Source organism: Paroedura picta, chromosome 18 (assembly GCF_049243985.1).
Source record: "Paroedura picta isolate Pp20150507F chromosome 18, Ppicta_v3.0, whole genome shotgun sequence".
Classification (NCBI taxonomy): Eukaryota; Metazoa; Chordata; class Lepidosauria; order Squamata; family Gekkonidae; genus Paroedura; species Paroedura picta.
Window position 1 is genome coordinate 8,209,675 of NC_135386.1, and position 20,809 is coordinate 8,230,483.

At 45.6% G+C, this 20,809-nt stretch overlaps 1 protein-coding gene across 2 annotated transcripts; it reads left to right on the forward strand.

Annotated features, from left to right (window-relative positions):
* The first annotated feature begins 940 nt into the window (after positions 1-940).
* On the forward strand, positions 941-20,702 carry COPS2 (COP9 signalosome subunit 2). 2 transcript variants are annotated; one of them, XM_077317421.1, is made up of 13 exons: positions 941-1,095; positions 7,692-7,805; positions 8,866-8,943; positions 10,080-10,205; positions 12,275-12,385; positions 12,476-12,553; positions 14,979-15,153; positions 16,577-16,755; positions 16,850-16,902; positions 17,772-17,869; positions 18,129-18,211; positions 19,166-19,224; positions 19,862-20,702. In XM_077317421.1, the coding sequence occupies exons 1-13, from the start codon at positions 1,042-1,044 to the stop codon at positions 20,004-20,006; spliced, it is 1,353 nt and encodes a 450-aa protein (XP_077173536.1). In that variant the 5' UTR covers positions 941-1,041; the 3' UTR covers positions 20,007-20,702. The 2 variants fall into 2 exon arrangements, with proteins under 2 accessions (XP_077173536.1, XP_077173537.1); XM_077317422.1 differs by having other exon boundaries at positions 12,296-12,385.
* The last annotated feature ends 107 nt before the right edge of the window (positions 20,703-20,809 follow it).

Consider the following 20,809-nt stretch of genomic DNA (forward strand, 5'->3'; position numbering starts at 1 on the left):
TAATGTTTGAAATGTTACCATTTTTAAACTCCATATTTTTAAAAAATCCATAATCTATAATATATAATAAATAAATAATCTAAATTTCTGCAAATGTGATTTTTACCATGTGGTTGGTTTTGCCAAGTTTGTGATGGATTTGAATGTTGCAAGCCGCCCAGAGCCTGCATACCAGGACAGGCAGGATATAAATAGAAGGCGAAATAAGTCGTAAGATAAATAAATTGAAGGACAAATAAATACACCATCTTGGCATAGCAGCTTCCAATCTGGTAAACCAGGTTTGATCCCCCACTCCTCCGCACGCAACCAGCTGGGTGACCTTGGCTAGTCGAAGTCCTGCTAGAGCTGTTCTCACACAGCAGTTCTCTCAGAGCTCTCTCAGCCTCACCGACCTCGCAAGATGTCTGTTGCGGGGGGATTCAAGCTTAATGCCGCGTGGGTCTGAAGCAGCAGAACAAATTTAGAGTCCAGGGACACCTTTAAGACCAACAACCTTTTATTCCGGGGATGAGCTTTCAGAGACAATGTACAATGTTGCCGGGGGAGGAAAGGAAGGCGATTATAAGCCGCTTTGAGACTCATGAAAGCTGGAAGGGCCCCTCCAGGGTCATCTAGTCCACCCCCGTGTACAGTGCAGGAACTCACAACTCCCAGCCCGCCCACAGGTGGTGAAAAAGCGGGTGAAAATCCCTTTAATATTCCTTTAATAAACAAATCCCTTTAATATTCCTTTCATAAGCAAAGACAGCGCCCTCCCGGAAGGCCGGCGGGCTAGGCCGCGCACGGTTGCTAAGGGCCCCGGCGGTTGCTAGGGGCCGGCGCACCCTCGATTGCGGTCCGGGCGCTCCCCGTTCCCCTTCGCAGCGGCCGGCCCCAGCTCAGGGGGGGGGAAGCGAGCGCCGGCGTCCCATTGGAAGGGGACCGCGGGGGATTGTGGGAGAAGGGGGTTGGTTGGTTGGCCGGCGCGCGCCCCGCCCCTCCTCGCCTCCCTCCCGCCCCCCCCTCTCCCCTCCCCCCTGCGCGCGTCCTCCGGCCAAGATGTCTGACATGGAGGATGATTTCATGTGCGATGATGAGGAGGACTACGACCTGGTGAGCGGGGAGGGACGCCTCCTCTCCCCTCCCCCTCCCCCTGGGCGCCCCGCAACACAAGACCCCCCCTCCCCCGAGGGACAGGACCAGGCGCCCCTGGGGTGGGGGTGGGGAGTGGGGAAGGGTCTCAATGTGACACCCCCCCACCTACCCCCACCCCAAACCCACACCTTGTGCCCACCTGAGCAGGGCCCAAGGAGGGGAGGGCCTGGCGGGATAAGTAGGACGCTGGGCTCAAGGAGCTTCTGGGAGTCTCCCTGCCCTTGTGGTTTTTCCAAGCCTTTTCCTTTAGGGGGGCTGTTTGTGTGTGTGTTTTTGCTTTGTAAATGGACGTGGGGTGCCCTCTCCTCGGCCTGGGTGAGTTTCAGGGGTGAGAGCAAGGTGAAAACAGGGGAGGGGGTGACGCCAGACCGGGGTGGCCCCAGTGAGAAAAAGGATACGTTAGTTTGTAAAACTGATATTTGGTTCTGATAAGGGGGGTTTGGCCTGCTTTCTGCCCCACCCACCCCCACTATCACCTAATGTGTGTGTGTCTGTGGTGGGGTGTGTGCACATAGGGCTGTGTTTCGTGTCAGGGTTTTGTGTCCACACACCCTGAAAGAAAAGGCCAATGTTTGCGTTTAGAAATGAAATGAGCAGGCTTCATTTCATAGAAGCAGCTGTGCTGTTTAAAACCAGGTGTGTTTAGAGAATGTGCATCAACCTGAAAACTAGTTTTGAAACAGTTGGGACAGGCTATGCTGTATAAAGTTACGGTCACGTTTCTGTCAGTGGGGTCATGTGTCCAGAGACGCTAGACCAGGTTCTCATCCCTGCTTTGCAGGGGAGATTGGTAGTTCACCTCGAGCCGGTGGCTCTCTCTCAGCCTAATTGATCTAGTAGGGTGGTTGGGAGGATAATATGGAGAAAGAATACTTTGTTTGCTGCTGAACTTTTTGGAAAAGAAAGTGTGGGATGAAAATGCAATAAATAAATGTATGATCTATGCAGATGAAAGCAGATTGACCTGTTTTTAAAATCTGAAATAGCTTGTATCTGTGCAGATAGTCTTTCTAAATGATGGTAGAAACAGTGCGGAGGGGGGAACCTGAAACACATTTGGGAGTAAGCCCACTCAATTAGATGGGGCTTCCTTCCATGACAACATGCCAAGATCGTATTGTACCAAGAAATAAATGTTCAGTTTGGCTGGCCATGCTTTTGTCTCTTGCACCAAAAGATGTCAATGCATCTATTAACCCAGGTGTGCTTACACTTCGATAGATCTCTTAGCCTTCAGGGTGTCACCAGACTTGCATTTGTCGAATCTTCTTTTTCTCCCCTTGCATCTCATGTGTACAGAGTCTGGCACAGTTTCATTGCTGTACCTTCCTAAGGTGTGTTGATCATTTCGCTGCAAGCTGATACTGTCTCTTTCTAAACAAACCTGAATGGGCTTCTTCTGTTGACGCGCTTGTTTATTGATTGGAAAGCAGCTAATATGGGAACACTGGAGAAGAGATACCGTAAGCTAGGCTAATATCCTCATCCAAGCTCTGCCAAAAAGTGTAGGGCTGAGTGCATTTTAAGAAGGGCTCACAGCTCTGGAGTACTACGGACGCTTTCAGTTCATAGGGTCCCAGGTTCAGCCTCTGACAACGCTCATGAACCAAGTGCTTCAGGTGAAGTGCTAGAAAAAATCTTAGCCCAAGACCACAGAGACCTGCTGACGTTAAAAATAGCTGGTATCGAGCTACATGAACCTGCAGTCTTGCTTGATATAAGGCAGTTTATTTTTGTGTTATTGTATAAATAAGTTTCCCCAGATCATAGAGTATCCTCAGCCATACTACTGCTCAGTGGAGGGGGAGAAGTGTACTTAAAGGAAGAAGATGAAGAGTTGGTTTTTTTATACCCCGCTTTTCTCCATCAGAAGCAGTCTCAAAGCGGCTTACCGTCCACCTCTCCCCACAACAGACACCCAGTGAGGTAGATGGGGCCCTGATGTTACTGCTCTGGGAGAACAGTACTATCAGGGCTGTGACTGGCCCAAGGTCCCCCAGCTGGCTGCATGTGGGGGAGCAGGGAATCAAACCTGGCTCGTCAGATTAGAAGACGCCACTATTAACTATTAACCACTAGACTCTGCGGGCTCTCCAAAATCTGGAAAGTTTCCTGCCCTCTGTATAACTGGTAGAGCAGCCCTAAGTAGAATTATGCCCTTCCAAATCCATTGAAGTCAATAGTGTAAGGGTTTGGGATTGCACAGCATCATGGTCCAGCACCAGCTAAGTACACACCAGCATCAGGGTGGGAGAAATATCTCAGCTGCCTTCCAAAAAGTGTAAATTGAAAAGAGAGGCTTTTTTTTTAAATGGACAGTGTGGATTGCTGATCCTTAGAGTCACATGCAGCTCTTCGACGTGCTCCCCCTCGCTCTTCTGAGGGGCTTGTGGGTGGCAGGCGGTTCCCACCATGAAGCAACCACCGCTGGGGGGACTGGAGAATGGGCAAGCTGCAAGCCTTCCCGAGCTGAGGGCCTGTGCTAGAGATGGCAGCCAGCCGGGAAAAGAGAAATCTGGCTGTAGTAGGTTGGTGGTGGTTTTACTCCCCTTTGCCCACAACCAGCCTGCTCTCTTACTCATCTGAGTTGACTGTGCTTCATGCTGGGGGAGGAAGCAAAGAGGGTACGGGCTTCTTACAGAAAGGAGGCTTCTGGCTGTCTCCAAGTCGGCTCCCGCTGGGGGAAGCCTGAGCACCCCTCCCTGTCTCTTTCTCTCCCTGGCACGGAGTAGCGTAGGCTTGGCCGACTTGTTCTCAGCTGAGCGGTGGGCGTCGTGCCATCGAGAGCACAAAAAAAGACAGCGAGGGAGGGGAAGGAAAGGGCATCCTGGTTCGGCAGTGGTCGGAAGAGGCATGCTTGGGGGGGGGGGGAGGTGGAGCGCAGGGCACATAGTACTCTTTGGGTTTAGAGTAATCGCTAATGTAGGCCAGGCTAGTCCAGTCCAGCCTAGCCCAATCTTGTGGGATCTCAGAAGCTAAGCAAGGGTCGCCCCGGGCTAGTTTTTGGATGGGAGGCCACCAAAGACGTCCAGCATGGCTGTGGAGATGCAGGTGATGGCCAACCACCTCTGAATGTCTCTTGGCTTGAAAACCCCATGGCAGGCTTTCTCAGTCGAGGTTTCCTGACGACCCCGGAAGGGTTTCCCTAATGGACAGGAGTTATTTGCTAAACCTTTATCAGGTGATATGGCCGTATGTGGTCATGTTGACCTGCCCCCCCCCAACGGCCAATGATGGGCCTGGAGGGGGTGGGATGGGGAGGGGCCCCAGGTGGGCGTGTCCACAGCTCTGCTTCCCAACCCTATTCTGCACAATGGCACCACTTCTGGGGTTTCTCAAAGCCTGAAGAATGTTTTAAAAGTTTCTCAACTATACTATACTACTTTTACAGACATGTTTAACTACAGTTTGAGTATATTTTCTCCGCCCCCCCCCCTATGAAAAATATGAAATATATACACACACACACAATACCTTTATTGGCATAAAGCAGAAATATATTTAACAAGCTCAGTTCACCATCTCTGCCCCCCAATTTCATATATTTCAAAATCTCACCTGCTCTTTACCACGATGGCTATTGTGGGAAGCAGTTGTGTGTCTGTTTGTTTTTCACGCCCTGCTTCAAAGCTTTCAGAGGCAGCTGCTTGGCCCACGTTGGAAGCAGAATGATGGGCTGTCGTCTGATTTTAAAATAAGACCACTCCTAATGCTTTTTCCAAAACTAGTCGGCGGGATCTAGCCTCCTGGTCCGTTTTATCGTTCGAGCCGTTTGTTCCGGCATGTAAGGCCCAAAACAAACTGGAACGCAGCGGAAAGCTCAGAAAGTTTGCTCACAGCATCCGTCTCCTTTTAACTTGCGAGGAAAACGATGGTTATCTTGCAAAGGGAGAGCAGAAGAAGTCAAATGAAAGTAGCAACGGGAAGAACTTTTCTCCCCGTCCCCCTCAACCCAGTTTGAGGCCGGAAGCAGGGGGCATGTCGAAACCAGCTGTTAGACAGGGGTGCTGTTTCCTCCCTGCTGCTGCTGGATTTTGCTCTGGGGCTGCAGCACGGGAATGACCATAAGTCAATTTTAGCATGTGTATCCCCACTGTTTTGTGGCATGACGCTCAGTTCAGCAGGGGCGGGACTGGGGCTTGGGGACTGAGCATCTGCTTTGCGTGCAGCAGGTCCCCGTTTCCGCCCCCGGCATCTCTAGTTAAAAGAACCAGATAACAGCTTGTGTGAAAGACCCAGAAAGCTACAACCAATCTGAGTAGATAGCTTTGATTTCAATGGACCAGTGCTGATTTTATGAAAGGCAGGTTGTGAGTGGGTGGGCAGGAAGGGATGTACCAGCATTTGTCTCTTGTGGCCCTTCCTTGCATACCCGGGGAATTGCTGATTGCCACTGTGGGTTAGTAGGTGAATTTCCTCCAGGCCAGGCTGGATTCTGGAGATTTTTGTTGTGTGGGGGGAATCACTTGGGCATGAAATTGGGGTCCCTGTGGGCGGGCAGATCATTGTGAGTGTCCTGCATTGTGCCAGAGGTTGAGCTAGATGACTTTGGAGGTCCCTTCCAGCTCTGTGATTCTACAGGTATGGGCAATAAGCTGCTTGTGGGTATATGTGTCATAGTAGGTTCAGGGACAGGTGAAAAGATCAGTCATCAGAGAAAGGTCAGGTCCAAAGGGCCACAGCAGCAATGAAAGCCAGTCTGCATGCTGCCCTCATGAAGGCCAGGTATCCTTCTGGCCGCAGAAATACTTCTTATATTTAAGAGTTATATACGTCTGTAACATGCCCACCTTGTCTTTAAAAGTGTTTCACTCATTCTGTGTGAGAAGCCTTGCCTTCACATCTCTAGGCAAGACTTGAATAAGCTAGCAGCATTTTTCAGTCATAGAATCATAGAGTTGGAAGGGGGCCATACAGGCCATCTAGTCCAACCCCCTGCTCAACGCAGGATCAGCCCTAAGCATCCTAAAGCAGTAGATCCTAAAATTGACTGATGCTATGTATCCAAACCAAAGTAGATTTGCTGCTGTCCTTTGACGGCGGCGTGAGGCGACTTCCTTCAAAACTCTCTTTGCTAAGAGCAGTTGGAATCTGAAATAATATCTGGAACATCGGGTGCATGGGTGTCCTTTCCCCAGGAGTCAGCAGTGGCCAAACTGTGGCTCTCCAGGTGACCGTGGACCGCAATTCCCATGAGCCCCAGCCAGCATAATGTACTTTTGCCACGTCCAGCACTGAGGTATACGAGGCTTTCTCAACCAGGGCTTCGCGAACGCACTGGCAAGGGGCTCATGGGAGTTGTAGTCCGTGGGCATCTTGAGAGCCACCGTTTGGCCACCCCTGGTCTAGAAGGAAAAGGAGAAGAGGCTATAAGAGGGAGGGGGAGCTGTGTTTGTGGTCCACTTTCGATCGGTCACCGCCGATGAACAGATCGGGAGAACTGTGTTCTGTTGAACCCAGTACATTGAGGATAAAATGAAATATGAAAGATACATGCTGATAGCCATTTAAAAGTCATAGGCTTTGAATCTTTGCAGAATGTGTTATGTTGTTTCCCTTTAAGGGGCAACTGGACAAAGGTGGCACTTAAACTTGGGGGGGGGGAAATCCATGCCCTTTCCTCCCAATAACACAACCATATATCAGTCAATATGTGATCTTCCTTAAGTGTCAGTGAGAAAGGCAAGCTGTAACATGAATAAATTGATGTTACCATTACGCACATGTGCATTTGATGTTTTGAAAGAGTTTCTTGCGTACGAGGCGGAAAACATCCAGCTCGGGCTGTACCTTCATGGGCACTTAACTTGGTGGTGATCACGTCTCCCTGCAGTCAATATTCCCTTTTCGGTTCCATGATAAATGAAAGAAACTTCTCTGCAAGAAGCAAGGCTGTTATTCTCAGAGAGAGAGAGAGATTCTTTTTTAATTTCAACAGGATTTCTGAAGCAAAACGTTATGGAAAAGAATGTATTTCAGGAATCAAGCAAAGCTGCAAACCTGAAACGGCTAAGCTTGTTTATGTTTTTAGCCCCCGTAAGTAACTTCCAGTGCACAGTCTCTGGTCTGAAGTGCCTCTCTCTCACTCAAAAGATCTTTCTCTCACCTATCGCTTGGCCATTTTTCATGCCACAAGCAAAATGCATGTCAGCCAGGCTGGTGAGTGGGTGTCTTGTATATCAGCAGCCAGGGTCGTGTAGCAGTTTGAAAACAACAACACCAACAACAGCAAATGAAATAAATAACTAACATAAAGCAGCTTAGGTTTGGCTCTGAATCTCAGCGCTGCTCACAGTCTGTTTGAAAGTTGGAGCGGGAGGGGAAGGGAGACCGATTTAAACGTGAAATGTGATTTCGGAGGGGTTTTATTTCTTTGTAACTTGGATGAATTCGATTTCTAGGCTGCCCATCCTGCAGTAGTGGGCTCAGGGTGACATATAAACTCGGTGGGTGCCCCCCACCCTCCCTTTTACCCAGTCCTTATCGACAACATGGTGTTGCTTGTCCGAGCCGTCCATCTGACCTGTGTTTCTCCACCCGTCATAAAATAACAGGAATACTCTGAAGACAGTAACTCTGAACCGAATGTAGATTTGGAGAATCAGTACTACAACTCTAAAGCGCTAAAGGAGGATGACCCCAAGGCAGCCCTGAGCAGCTTTCAGAAGGTGCTGAACTTTCACTTTTCCTAATGCATGTTTTCCATGTGAAGTTTTCTGACTTTTACCGGGCATGTGCTACCAGGACACCGGCCAGTTGGCTAGCCCCAGTTACCGAATTCCTCCCACGTCACCGGTTCTTGCAAACTGTTAGCGCCAAACCAGAGTTTCTGATTCTCATCAGAACTGGATTTCTGAACTGTGACTAACTCTTAATACAGTTTGCATGAACTTCAGTGAATATTGACCATCATTAGCCTGAAAACTAAAGGGCAGGGGAAATGTCACGGGAAATGAGGGGAGGATGAAGGAGGATCCTGTGGAAATGTATTGTACACGATGTGTTTTCTCCATCCCACCCATGCTGGCTGGTTAAGAGATTAGGACATGTTAGGGTTGCACCAAGCAGGAGTGTTCTCTCTCTCTCCTGTAAATTATTGTGGTTTAGTTTTTTGATCATCCTCTTTCAGAGGTTTCAGACGTATTTTGTTGACTCAGTTAGGTTATATGACATTGCTTGAGTGACATTCCCAAATAGTAATATTAGTAATATTAATATCCTCATACATTTGCCGTTCATATGAATTTTAAGTTTTTAAAAGCCCGCAGCTCAGAGTTTGCCCAAACAGAACAGTCCCTGAAAAAGGGAAATTGTACATTTGGGGTTTCTTCTGGGAATGTCATTTGGGCTTTTAAATATTGGGCAATAGCCTTGTCATTTCATAACATATGATAAGCCTTTGTTTCAGGATTTTTTAAAGCCGTGACTTTGCAGAAACAATGGAAAAGTTAGACTTGACAGGGTCTTACTGTTTTGGTGGCAAAGTAACGTGACAAGTTCTAGACCCATCTGTTTATTTTATGTGTCGGTGTAAGACCCATAACACATTTTACGGATTGAAAGAGTTCCTCGCGGAGAGGCATTGACCATCGACAGGGTAGATCCTCTCTGGTAGCGGAATGAAAACATCGCCGACCCATTTTCTGCCTCACTTCACATGCCGCAGCCTAGCTTTCTGGACACGACCAAGACGTAGACAAGCAATCCTCTCGCCCTTTCTGATTCTAGGTTTTGGAGCTTGAGGGTGAAAAGGGAGAATGGGGATTTAAAGCCCTGAAACAGATGATAAAAATAAATTTCAAACTGGTAAGCTATTTTCCTCTCTTTATCCTTGCTAGTTGCTTAATTTTATTTGCTAACATGGACAAGGGTACCTTGGATCTCTAATGGTGTCTCCTGCCAGTTCCTTGGCACAGTTACTTCCCCTTCTGAGTGCACTGGAATCAGCAAATCAAGACAGGAGTGACAGCATACAGTTGAACCATAGATTGTCATTGTCACAAGGATCCAATGCCTTAAGACGAAACAATGTACATGAGAAGCTTCCTGAAACCCACTTTTGTTCTTAGAAAAGGACTCACACATTAGAGAAGATTATGGTTTTTTGAAGCTATGAGCTATAGCGGCACCAGAACTGATACACCCGACCCACTGTGCCATGGACAAAATGCAGCTCTATGGCTGAAGGTCCAGTTGTGTGTGTTGTTCCCAAGCCAACTAGGAGATTATGAATTTCAATAATTTGCAATTAAGGTCGCCCAGTTAGTGCTAAACATTTGAAGAGGAGGGGCAGGAAAATACGTTTACGTGACAGAACAATTGTGCTTTTAAGTGCTTGTTTGGGAAATACAACACGCCTTATACATTTTAATGTCATGCCTGTACAAAGAGCACGTTTTCAGCTTCTGTAAGTACCAAATAGCGCGGTACAATAGCATACTCAGGTCAATTGTACCATCAGTCTCTACAGCAAAAAAGAATATTTGCATGCTATATTGTCCTCCTATAAGAAGAGTTGGGTTTTTATACTCCGCTTTTCAGTATCTGAAGGAGTATCAAAGCAGCTTACAATTGCCTTCCCTTCCTGTGAAGTAGGTAGGGGGAGAGCTCTAACAGAACTGCTTGATGAGAATAGCCCTAAGAGAAATGTGACTAGCCCAAGGTCACTCAGCTGGCTGCATGTGGAGAAGTGGGGAATCAACCCCGATTCTCCAGATTAGAGTCCGCTGTTCTCCCTCAAACTTTTCTAATCCTCAAAAGAAAACCCAGTTTAGATTTAACATAACATGAAGAACATGAATTTATTAATGCAGTTTTTTGTATGTCACATGCAGCAGCAAAGCTTTCACCTTTGGAAGGATTGTTTTTTTAATGTCAACTCCTGCTTTGAAATGCTTCATTATTATAAATATATAAACACTTGTTGTTTTTCCTGCCGACAGACTAACTTTCCTGAAATGATGAACAGATATAAGCAACTATTGACCTACATACGGAGCGCCGTTACCAGGAATTATTCTGAAAAGTCCATCAATTCTATTCTCGATTATATCTCCACTTCCAAGCAGGTTAGATTATCCTTCTTGTAAAGTGTTTCTGCCCCCCCCCCCCAAAAAAAAAATCAGGTAGCCAAAGTGGCTTATAGATGGATATGTCTTTGATGATAATTGTTAATACCTGGCATTCAGGGGATGATCTTCCATTGATCAGGCTGCTTTGGGAAAGAGCCAGAATTCTTCTCAGCAAAACAAACCTGATCAGCATTGCTGGATTTACGATCTAGAACTGCAAATGCAGAGGAGCAAACCTGCTTCATGAAATAAGCCTTGCTGTGTGGAAAACCACAGCGGCTGGAATTCACATGTGGTGCTGTTTCCCACCCATCACTGGATAGGGCACTGTTGTTGCAGTATAGCAGTTATTCACCTGCTGGGTTGTGTTGTCCAGACAGGCCAAGCCAATTACAAACTATTGCTGTAGCGCAACAGGAGTGCAATAGCTAAGAAGGTGTGGATGCAGCCTGTCTTAGGAACACAGTGTGGTCTGGCTTTTCTCAGAATTCCCAGTAGGCTGTGTTGAAGATGACAGTGTTGTCTCTCTTCTGAGCTGAGCCCCACAATGTGAGAGGAAAAAATCTGAGATTTGTAGCTATTTCCGCCATTTTTTAACCCGTAATTACGCTCAGCCAAGTATTTGCACTCCAGCGTCCCATTTACTACAGTCAATATGTAGCTCTAATATTACTGCTCTGTGAGAACAGCACTATCAGTGCTGTGACTAGCCCAAGGTCACCCAGCTGGCTGCTTGTAGAGGAGTGGGGAATCAAACCTGGTTTACCAGATTAGATTATCCACTGCACCAAGATGGCTCCCACGCCAAGGCTAACAGTGTGAAATTTGCATTTTGTGTCCATTGCAGAATTGTAGCCAGTCATGGCATTTCATAGACTAGCAGGATGGGAATGTGTTTGGGACCATTTTAAGTATATGTACCATTGACCATCTAGCAATCTCCATGGTACTTTTAATTTTTTTAATTGCTAAATTGTCAGCAATATTAAAAGATCAAGATCTTGGAAAATACTATGAACAGTGGTCATTATTCTGGAGTTATATTAAAAAGCAATTCCCGGACTCTGTAAAAATCAGGAAGGGGGCAGCAGGTTTTGAGAATAATGTAGCGCCACAGAACTGCACTTTATTTCTCCACTTGGGTTAGGGGAGAAGTCTAGTTTATCTGATTTATGTCACACTTTGTTATGTGTGTGTTCTCATTTATGTTTTGTTATTAAGTGAATTAATTTATGCTGATTGTTATTGCATAATAAAAGTATATATATATATTTAAATATGTACATTGGGCATCGATGTTTATCAGATTTTTAAATTGGGATTGTTTCTAAAACGTTGATTGCACAGCTTGTTGTTGACGAATGTCCAATAGGGCAGAGTTTTCTGAGGTTCAGGAAGCCCCACGCCCCCTTGTCCCCAGCCAACCCACCCAGGGCAGATGGAAATAAGCAACAGCCATGACACTAAGAGCCATAGCCTTCTAAGACTGCTCTTTCGACCGTTCCAGTTGCAATATAATCTTGCACAGCTTAAAGAGCCACCAGTATGAGAGGAGCTATGGGAAATTTCACACCCAGTCCTGGACTGGAAAGGAAAATGAACATGACTATTTCCTCTGGTTCATTGCTAGGCCAGATGTATAATCTCAGCTACGGCAATTGACTGGGATCTTTCTTGAACAGCAGAATAAAATAATTGAGGGGCAGAAGAAGGGAAGAAGATACAACAACATCTCTGCCTTAGAGGATAGCTGGACCTTTCATGTTTGAAAGGTAGCCCATACGGGAGAGTAGAGCTTTCTTCTCAAGAAGAATTATCTAGGGTAGGGCTTAATTTGGGAACAGGAGCCTTCCATCCACTTGGGGAAAGGGGTTTGAAATCGAATTGAATTGGTCTTTGTTTATTATTTGTTAATGTGTTTTTGTACGACGATAGTAACGTACCGCTTAATGCTAGCATGTATATCCTTGCTGCTTTTCTGCATCTAAAGTATTAAGAAGTTCAAACTTTGAGTGTGTTCACGCTGACTCTATTAACAGGCACAAATTTGCTGTTTACAATTATAGAATTCTGATTTTTTATGTCAGATGGATTTGCTTCAGGAATTTTATGAGACAACGCTTGAAGCTCTGAAAGATGCTAAGAATGATAGGTTGTGGTTTAAGACAAACACGAAGGTAATGCGGGCGACTCGGGGTCAGTCATTTTTTTGCGGAGGCTGAGTTTTGATGTCCTAACCCATTGAAAAACGTCCCTGTTCTTTGCAGCTCGGCAAACTGTATTTAGAACGAGAAGAGTATGGGAAGTTACAGAAAATCTTACGTCAGCTCCATCAGTCGTGTCAGGTAATGTGCCCTCCCTTGCCCTCCCTAAGCTGTTTGGCCCAGACGTTTCATCCCACTTGCTCTTGGACATGGGGCAGCCCCACGTGGCTTTTTCAGGATGTTCAAGCAGTCAAACTGTTTTTGAGATACCCATTAGCCGCATTTCAGTGGAGGTGGTCAGGATACATGGCTTAGTGCACTTCTTCAGCCCTTCCAATGTTCACTTTTATAACTTCCATTAGATATTTGTTATGTTATTATATTATTTATAGCCTGTCTCGCTGGGAGAGGACACGCAGTAATGGGTATAAAGTACAAGTGCAACGATATAGGCTAGATATCAGGAAAAAAAAATTCACAGTCAGAGTAGTTCAGCAGTGGAATAGGTTGCCTAAGGAGGTGGTGAGCTCCCCCTCACTGGCAGTCTTCAAGCAAAGGTTGGATGCACACTTTTCTTGGATGCTTTAGGATGCTTAGGGCTGATCCTGCGTTGAGCAGGGGGCTGGACTAGATGGCCTGTATGGCCCCTTCCAACTCTATGATTCTAGGATTCTATGACTCACTGATCAGATTACACAGAGTAACTCAATACAATCAGGATGGGACATTCAGTAAGCAACAAAATAGGACTTGGTTTGTAGATCTAACCCTTCCTGGGAGAAACCCTAGAGTTTCATGAAACCCTGGTTGAGAAAGCCCAACCTAAGCAATTAATTTGTATGCATAATTCATACAGTTTTGGTACCCAGACAGGGGTAGTCAACCTGTGGTCCTCCAGATGTCCATGGACTACCATTCCCGTAGAGCCGCTGCCAGCAAATGCTGGCAGGGGGCTCCTGGGAATTGTAGTCCATGGACATCTGGAGGACCACAGGTTGACTACCCCTGCAGTAAGAGATCCAGGTTGCTTTCCCTCATTATCTTTTTAACTGCCCACTATGACATTGTTGGTTCCAGGCTGTGTGAGGTCCTTCCACGTTCTCTTGGCACAGCAGAGGACCATAACAGGTTTTTTCCTGGCCTCCTTCACTGGCCTCCTTCACGCGATCATCGATTAGGCTCTTGTGGCCCTTTCTTGCATTCCCAGGGAAATACCAATGGCCACCTTGGCGTTGGGAGGCGACTTGCAATAGCGCCAGTCTCTTGCTAAATTGCTCCTCTGAACAAGCTGCTTTATGTATTTCAGGGCCCAAACGACACTGTGGTTATGCCGTGTCAAGTCATTCCCAGATGGTTTTCTGGAGGTTCTTGGTGTACTCTGGAGCCGACTGCTGTTAAATTTGAAAAAACAAATGTTGGATCATGAATTTTATTTATTGTATCTTATATCAGTAGCGGAAAAGAAAAGTTGGAACAGTAATCTCGTAACCTAGCACACTATAAGTCAACAAGTTTTAAGGAAAAGTCCCAGCGTTCATAAAATTGCTTGTTTGTTTGTAAACCACCCTCTCCTTGCAGCTCAGGGCAGTTTACAGGGAACGTGGAAGTGCAATGATAATAGCAGAATAAGAACAGTAAGGACAGTAAGATCTAGTGATAGCGATCTTTCTTAATTGGAACAGTTGACTGAGCCTCTTGTGAGCCTCTTGTGGCGCAGAGGGGTAAGGCAGCAGACATGCAGTCTGAAAGCTCTGCCCATGAGGCTGGGAGTTTGATCCCAGCGGCCGGCTCAAGGTCGACTCAGCCTTCCATCCTTCCGAGGTCGGTCAAATGAGTCCCCAGCTTGCTGGGGGGTAAACGGTAATGACTGGGGAAGGCACTGGCAAACCACCCCGTATTGAGTCTGCCATGAAAACGCTGGAGGGCGTCACCCCAAGGGTCTGACATGATTTGGTGCTTGCACAGGGGATACCTTTACCTTTAACAGCTGATTGAGTCCCATGGCTCACATATTCTCCCAAGATGAGCTGCCCCCTTGTTTGCTCAGTGGGTAATTCTGTGTGGGGAGGGGTTGAACCTCAACCAAATGCTTGGTGGAAGAGCATTCAGGTGGCCTCCTCTTCATCAAATTGGTGGGCCCTCGCCATAATAGCATTATCCTCTAAGTCCGAATCCAGTTTTCTTGCTGCTTCTGCCTTGAGGTGCTTAGCCTAATTGCAGTTAAAATTTTAAAAAATTAGTCATCGATTCAGTAATACCTCCTACTTGTGGGAGAACTTATACTGTTTGGTGGAACGGTGGAAGATTAAGTGTTATTATTTCATCATGCATCTGTCCTGAGCCATCCCATAAGCCATGCTTAGTGGATTTCTCCCCCCCCCCCCCCCCCAAAAATCATGTTTGATGTATCAAAATGACTTGGGCTAATCGCTTGCAGCTAACACAAAATACTTATGAAGGGTCAAGACTTGAACAATGGTCATTAATGGTGCAGCCGGAGTAGAATGTGATCTTTCCCTACCCCACAATTTACTTTGTGCATTATTTTTTTTCCCCCTTTCCATAGACCGACGATGGGGAAGACGACCTTAAAAAAGGCACCCAGCTATTGGAAATCTATGCATTGGAAATTCAAATGTACACAGCACAGAAAAATAACAAAAAACTTAAAGCACTATATGAACAGTCGTTGCACATCAAGTCTGCCATCCCTCATCCGTTAATCATGGGGGTCATCAGAGGCAAGTGATGCTAAAGAGTCTGGGGACGGTCCCTGCACAGGTGTGGGGGGGGAGGGTTGGTGAGCTCATCCACGTGTCCCATGCAGGCAACCGTCATTTTGGGTGGCTTTAGTCCAGGCTTTTCAACCTTTTGACTGTGGAAGAACCCATGAAATATTCTTCAGGCTTCGAAGAAGCCCAGAAGTGGTGACCTGCCCCTTCGGAGAGGTGGGCGCAGAAGTAAGATGCGGGCTCATCGATCATTTACCGTTTCCATTGTGGAGAAAGAGATGAGACCTGTTGGCTCACAGGGGAATGGCCTCCAGGGACATCCAGAGATGTCAGCAGCCATCCGAACCTCTGGGAAAGGCCGTGTAACACCTGGAGAGCCCTCCTATATAACCCCAGGATTCCCCCGCTTTAGTAAATTATTTAGTCTTCCCTGGCGTTTGTACAATTCAGATTAGAGAGGGTTAGGGAGGGTTAAGCATGTACCGCCTCTTAGCAGCCCTGTTAATCTGGATATTAGCGACTGTTAAACAGTTGTGGGTTGTATGGGTTTTATTTATTTATTTTGTTAAAGCCTAAAAGACAGCCACACTTTACGTCTTGTCATTTTTCATCATTTCTTGATTTGGGTTCCCTTGGATAGACCTCCTAGTGTGGCGACGGGAAACACCCTGTTTTTGCATCCACGAAAGAAAGGGGATCGACAGTAACATATTTTGTTTTCTAATTGTGTAGAATCAAAACATATGGATGCTATATATATATATCTGTTCCACAGATATAACATTCCTACGAGTCCACTTTTTCCCCTCATTTGGCAGGATTCCATCTGAACACATGGATTCATAGAGACTCTGTTCCAATGTAGCAATAAAATATTTGCTCTGGAAAGACAGTGGTGATTTATTGTCGGGGCACCTACAATAAAATGAACAGTTCTAAAGACCAGTGCAATCCTAAGTAAGCTGGTTGAAAGTGATGGATTTTGAAAGGTATAGTTCTGTTTAGGAGAGAATTACACCAATGCGGTGTAGGGGTTAAGAGCAGCGGCTGCTAATCTGGCAAACTGGGTTTGATTCCCTCCTCCTCCTCCTCCACATGCAGCCAGATGGGTGATCTTGGGCTCGTCACAGTCCTGATAGGGCTGACTGAACAGTTCTCTCGGAGCTCTCTCAGCCCCACCTCCCTCACAGGGTGCCTATTGTGAGGAGAGGATGTAAGCCACTTTGAGACTTCTTGGGGCAGTGAAAAGCGGGGTATAAAAACCAACTCTTCTATTTAGGATAGCACTGTTAGCAACACTATTTGGCAGTTTTAGTGGTCTTCTGGCCTGTCTCTGTTCTAAAACAGCCTAGCATGGTGAACTGGTCATTTTCCTCTGTGGTGGCAAAGGCCAATGAACAGCATTTCCCTGCTCTTCCTGTTTTCCTTCCAGAATGTGGCGGTAAAATGCACCTAAGAGAAGGTGAATTTGAAAAGGCACACACTGACTTCTTTGAGGCATTCAAGAACTATGACGAATCAGGGAGTCCTAGAAGAACGACTTGCTTAAAATATTTGGTCTTAGCAAACATGCTGATGAAGTCTGGAATAAATCCGTTTGACTCTCAGGAGGTGACGTTTTCTCGCTCCCTTTCCGTGTCGTTGTCGGGCCAGGCCTTTTGGGTTGGGAACTGCGCGTGCTCACTGCCGTTTCTGTCCTCTTTAGGCAAAACCATACAAAAACGATCCAGAGATCCTAGCAATGACGAATTTAGTAAGGTAAGAGTCTCTTCTCCCTATGAGGCAAAACTAGAAGCATTTTGCGTGTAAGATTATAGCGAACTCAGTTCTTGAAATGATTCTTAATGGCAGTGCAAACCCTTTAATCGGTGTTTGAACATAAGATTTGGATCCCTTGCGAATGATATCAGGCATCCATCAACCAAGGATCTATGACTTTATACGGAAACATGTATTGTTCGGTTAGTTGGTTTAAACCTTCAACGGTGTAAATGGCTCTCCTTGTGTGCCAGCCATTTGACTTGGCCAAATGTTGTAGCTGTATCCCTGCACAACAGGCGTACGCGCAGGCACCCATGCACATACTGTCTGTCCCCAAGCGGACAAATAAGTTAGCGGATGTCAAAATCCTTGCAAGGCAGTAAATCATTCGGCATTCAGAGAACAAGACCTAGTTTTGCACTTCAGTGGAGCTCTGGGATTGCATTTCTGGAGCAATAATCTCTCCATGCTGCTTGGCAAACTTTTAAAAGCAGAAGCAACTTCCCAAAACAGCTAGTTATCTGGTTAGATGGGTTTAGTGTGGTGGTGGTGTCAGAACCTACCAAGTGGCCATAAGCCCTGGATCATGTGGGGATCATGGTACATTTTGGACACCAGCAGCTGTTTCCTCTTTTTAAAAACAATACAATAAATGTATAGAATCATGGAGTTTGGAGGGGGCATGCAGGCCATCTAGTCCAACCCCCTGTTCAGTGCAGGGTCTTTTGCTCCTAAGAGAATGAAAGGGGGAAGACTTCGCATAGGTGTGACATTTGCTTCTCCTTGAGTCCCAGAAACCAAACTGTGGTGTCTGCTTTATTTTCCCACTTGGCAAAAATTGTAACTCGGAGCTCTCTGTCTTGAAGTGCCTACCAGAATAACGACATCACTGAGTTTGAGAAGATTCTGAAGACAAACCACAGTAACATCATGGATGACCCCTTCATAAGGGAGCACATTGAAGGTACAGCCTGGGCGTTCTTGTGACCTCAGCATCTCCCACCCGCATTTCTCCAGCACTGGCATTGCTGTATGTTAATTTACCCTCACACTTGCCTATAAGTATCATACTGTATCTGAGGAAGCGTGCGCATGCACATGAAAGCTCATCCCTTGAATAAAGCTTGGTTGCTCTTAAAGGTGCTTCAGACCCGCACGGCAACCCACTTGAACATATTTAACAGTTATTCCTGTAATGACTTCTTGCTTTTCTTTTCTTCCAGAACTTTTGCGGAACATCCGAACACAAGTGCTTATAAAATTAATTAAGCCTTACACAAGAATACATATTCCTTTTATTTCTAAGGTACTTACTTCCTCCGGGGAGGGGTGGGGGTTAATTTCCCAAAAGCATGTATCTTCTTCTTTTGTCCCCTAAGCAATTAATGGATCTGTTGCAGAGAAGGCTATTTGTAAATCACAATAATGAAGGCCCGTAAGAAAAGGGGCAGTATGCGGTATTGTTTCTCCAATTTTAATTGTATTTTGAATGAATTTTAACTGTATTTATCTTTGTTGATGGGCAGTATAAAAATCAGAGAGAGAGAGAGAGAGAGAGAGAGAATGAATGAATGAATGAATGAATGAATGAATGAATGAATGAATGAATGAATGAATGAATGAATGAATGACAATTATATGATTTAGGTGAAGATGATGTCAGCAGCAGTAAGATTAACATTCTCAAAGAATGTTTTTTAGCTCGGGCCTTCTAAGCGTATGTTCCTAGAAAAAAAAGATGTGCTTGAAAACCTGGAATTCTGCTTTTTAAAAACAGATTGTGGATTGACTGTATTCAGAATAGGTTTGTGCGGTTCGGCTCGGCTCGGTTCGGCCAGCACGGCGATCACTGCAGCCCGAAGCGGCACACGCCAAACCGAGCCAAACCGCACACCCCTAACAAACTTTGTTTTATATGCTTTCTGTTTTAACTTTAGTGGCCCAAATAAAGGATAGAGTTAACCGGGTCTTTAAACATTCCTGACCTTTCTTTTATTGGAATGTAGCCAGACTGCAAGCACTTTCTGGGAGCCAGCAACTTGCATTCCCAACTGTAAATACAAGTAGTGAAAGAATACTCTTTTGGGGGGCAGTGATGCTAAAGTGTCTCCCCGTAGAGATCTTCAGGGATAAATCCTTCATTCCTTTCCTTCCCTTTTACAAGCCCAGTATTTGGGACTAGATACTTATATAAGAAAGCAAATCACACCTATATGATTCAAACATTTACTCTCTGTTCTTTTTCCTTTTCCTTTCTTAGGAGTTAAACATAGATGTAGCCGATGTAGAAAGCTTACTTGTGCAGTGTATACTGGATAAGTGAGTATTTGTTCTCTCCTTTTGCAGATCCGTGGACATTTTAAAATGTTTTCTTGATAGCACCAGGCGAATTAAACACTATATGTACGAAAATGTTGTTATTATAGTCACTATTATAGGGTTTAGGTGATGAGGACTCTGGAAACAGTTAAGATTCGTATCCTCAAAGCGCTTTCTTTAGCTCGGCCTCTCTAACGCGTAAAAGAAAGCGTTTGTTCACCGGTTAGTGAAGCATAAAAACGGGAGGCTTTTCCTGCAGTCCTCTTGAAGAAGGAAATGCTTACAATTTCCACCAGTTTTGTTCCAACATTATAATATCTGCTAAATGCCCGTGACTTATTTATCTCTGATTCAAGGGACATAGCTCCAAAACCACTCTATTGACAGCTGCCAAGCAGCAGTGAAAACTCGAAGCTGTTCTAGAATTAGATGTGGAATGAGGAAGGTTAACCACAGAAGAGTTTGGCTTGGCGAAGGTGGTAGAAGGCCAGCCACGCTGCTCTCACGCCCAGGTGGAGTGAGCCACCTTCCTCCTTCCACCTCACCTCTTGTCAAGTCTACGCCAAACCTTTCGTTGTTTTATGACACCCGCTTACCAGATTTTTGTTGTTGTTGTTGTTGTTGTTTTGGATTTCAGCACTATTCATGGCCGAATCGATCAAGTTAATCAACTCCTCGAGCTGGATCATCAGAAGAGGGGTGGCGCACGGTATACCGCTTTAGATAAATGGACCAACCAACTAAATTCTCTCAACCAGGCTGTAGTCAGCAAGCTGGCTTAAAACCGAGACCGGGCTATTCCAAGACGTCCTTAAAGGCAACAACAGTGCCGTGATGTAAAACCTTTAAAAAACAAAAACAAAAACAGAACTGGGAATGGCAAAACTGCTGTCGGTTGGTGTGCCCAGAAATGATTTGGAGTTAATGGCAGAAGTGCTTTTTTGATCAGCTGGTTTGTGTTTTGCTGCTGCATTTATCCCAAGAAAAAAAAAACAAAAACAAAACAGCTTTAATCTCCAGAAGAAAACCAAAACGCCGTGGGATTTATGCTGTGTTTGACATCTGGCCCTCGCCACGCAACGCCCCTAATAACTTGTCCAAGGGCAACTAATGAGCGGAGGAAAGGTTTTCGTTTGTCATGAATATTAAACACACTGACACGTTCCTGTTGGTTCGATTTAAACATGTATTTTACCTGCAGAAGAAAATAAATCTCTCTCTCTCACACACACACAAAAATAACCTGCAATAACTTGAAATGCATACTCCCCTCCCCCTTTTGAACACGTCCCCCTTTTTTCTCATGTATAAATCGAAACGTTTGCTGCATTTTTGCAAAAATGTTTAATTCTCCAAAAATGTGTCCGTATATTTCTGTACCTGCAGTGTAGTCAAGGTTTAGAAGAAACCCCATGATTATGGTGGCATACTGTCACTTAGGTTTCGAGCAGCAAAAATAAAACAGTGCAGTTCAGAAATGGTACCGTCCTTGTTTCGTGATGTATGGCTTCGTGTGCACTGCAAAGGCCTGAACCATCTGCTGTTGCGTAATCTCTGTCGGAAAAAAATGTGCATTATATATATA

Bases quoted from the DNA above. Each gene is read 5' to 3' on its own strand.
- COPS2 (XM_077317421.1), top strand. From the start codon at position 1,042: ATGTCTGACATGGAGGATGATTTCATGTGCGATGATGAGGAGGACTAC. The intron at 1,096-7,691 runs GTGAGCGGGGAG...ATAAAATAACAG, and splicing joins ATGAGGAGGACTACGACCTG to GAATACTCTGAAGACAGTAA. The intron at 15,154-16,576 runs GCAAGTGATGCT...TTTTCCTTCCAG, and splicing joins AATCATGGGGGTCATCAGAG to AATGTGGCGGTAAAATGCAC.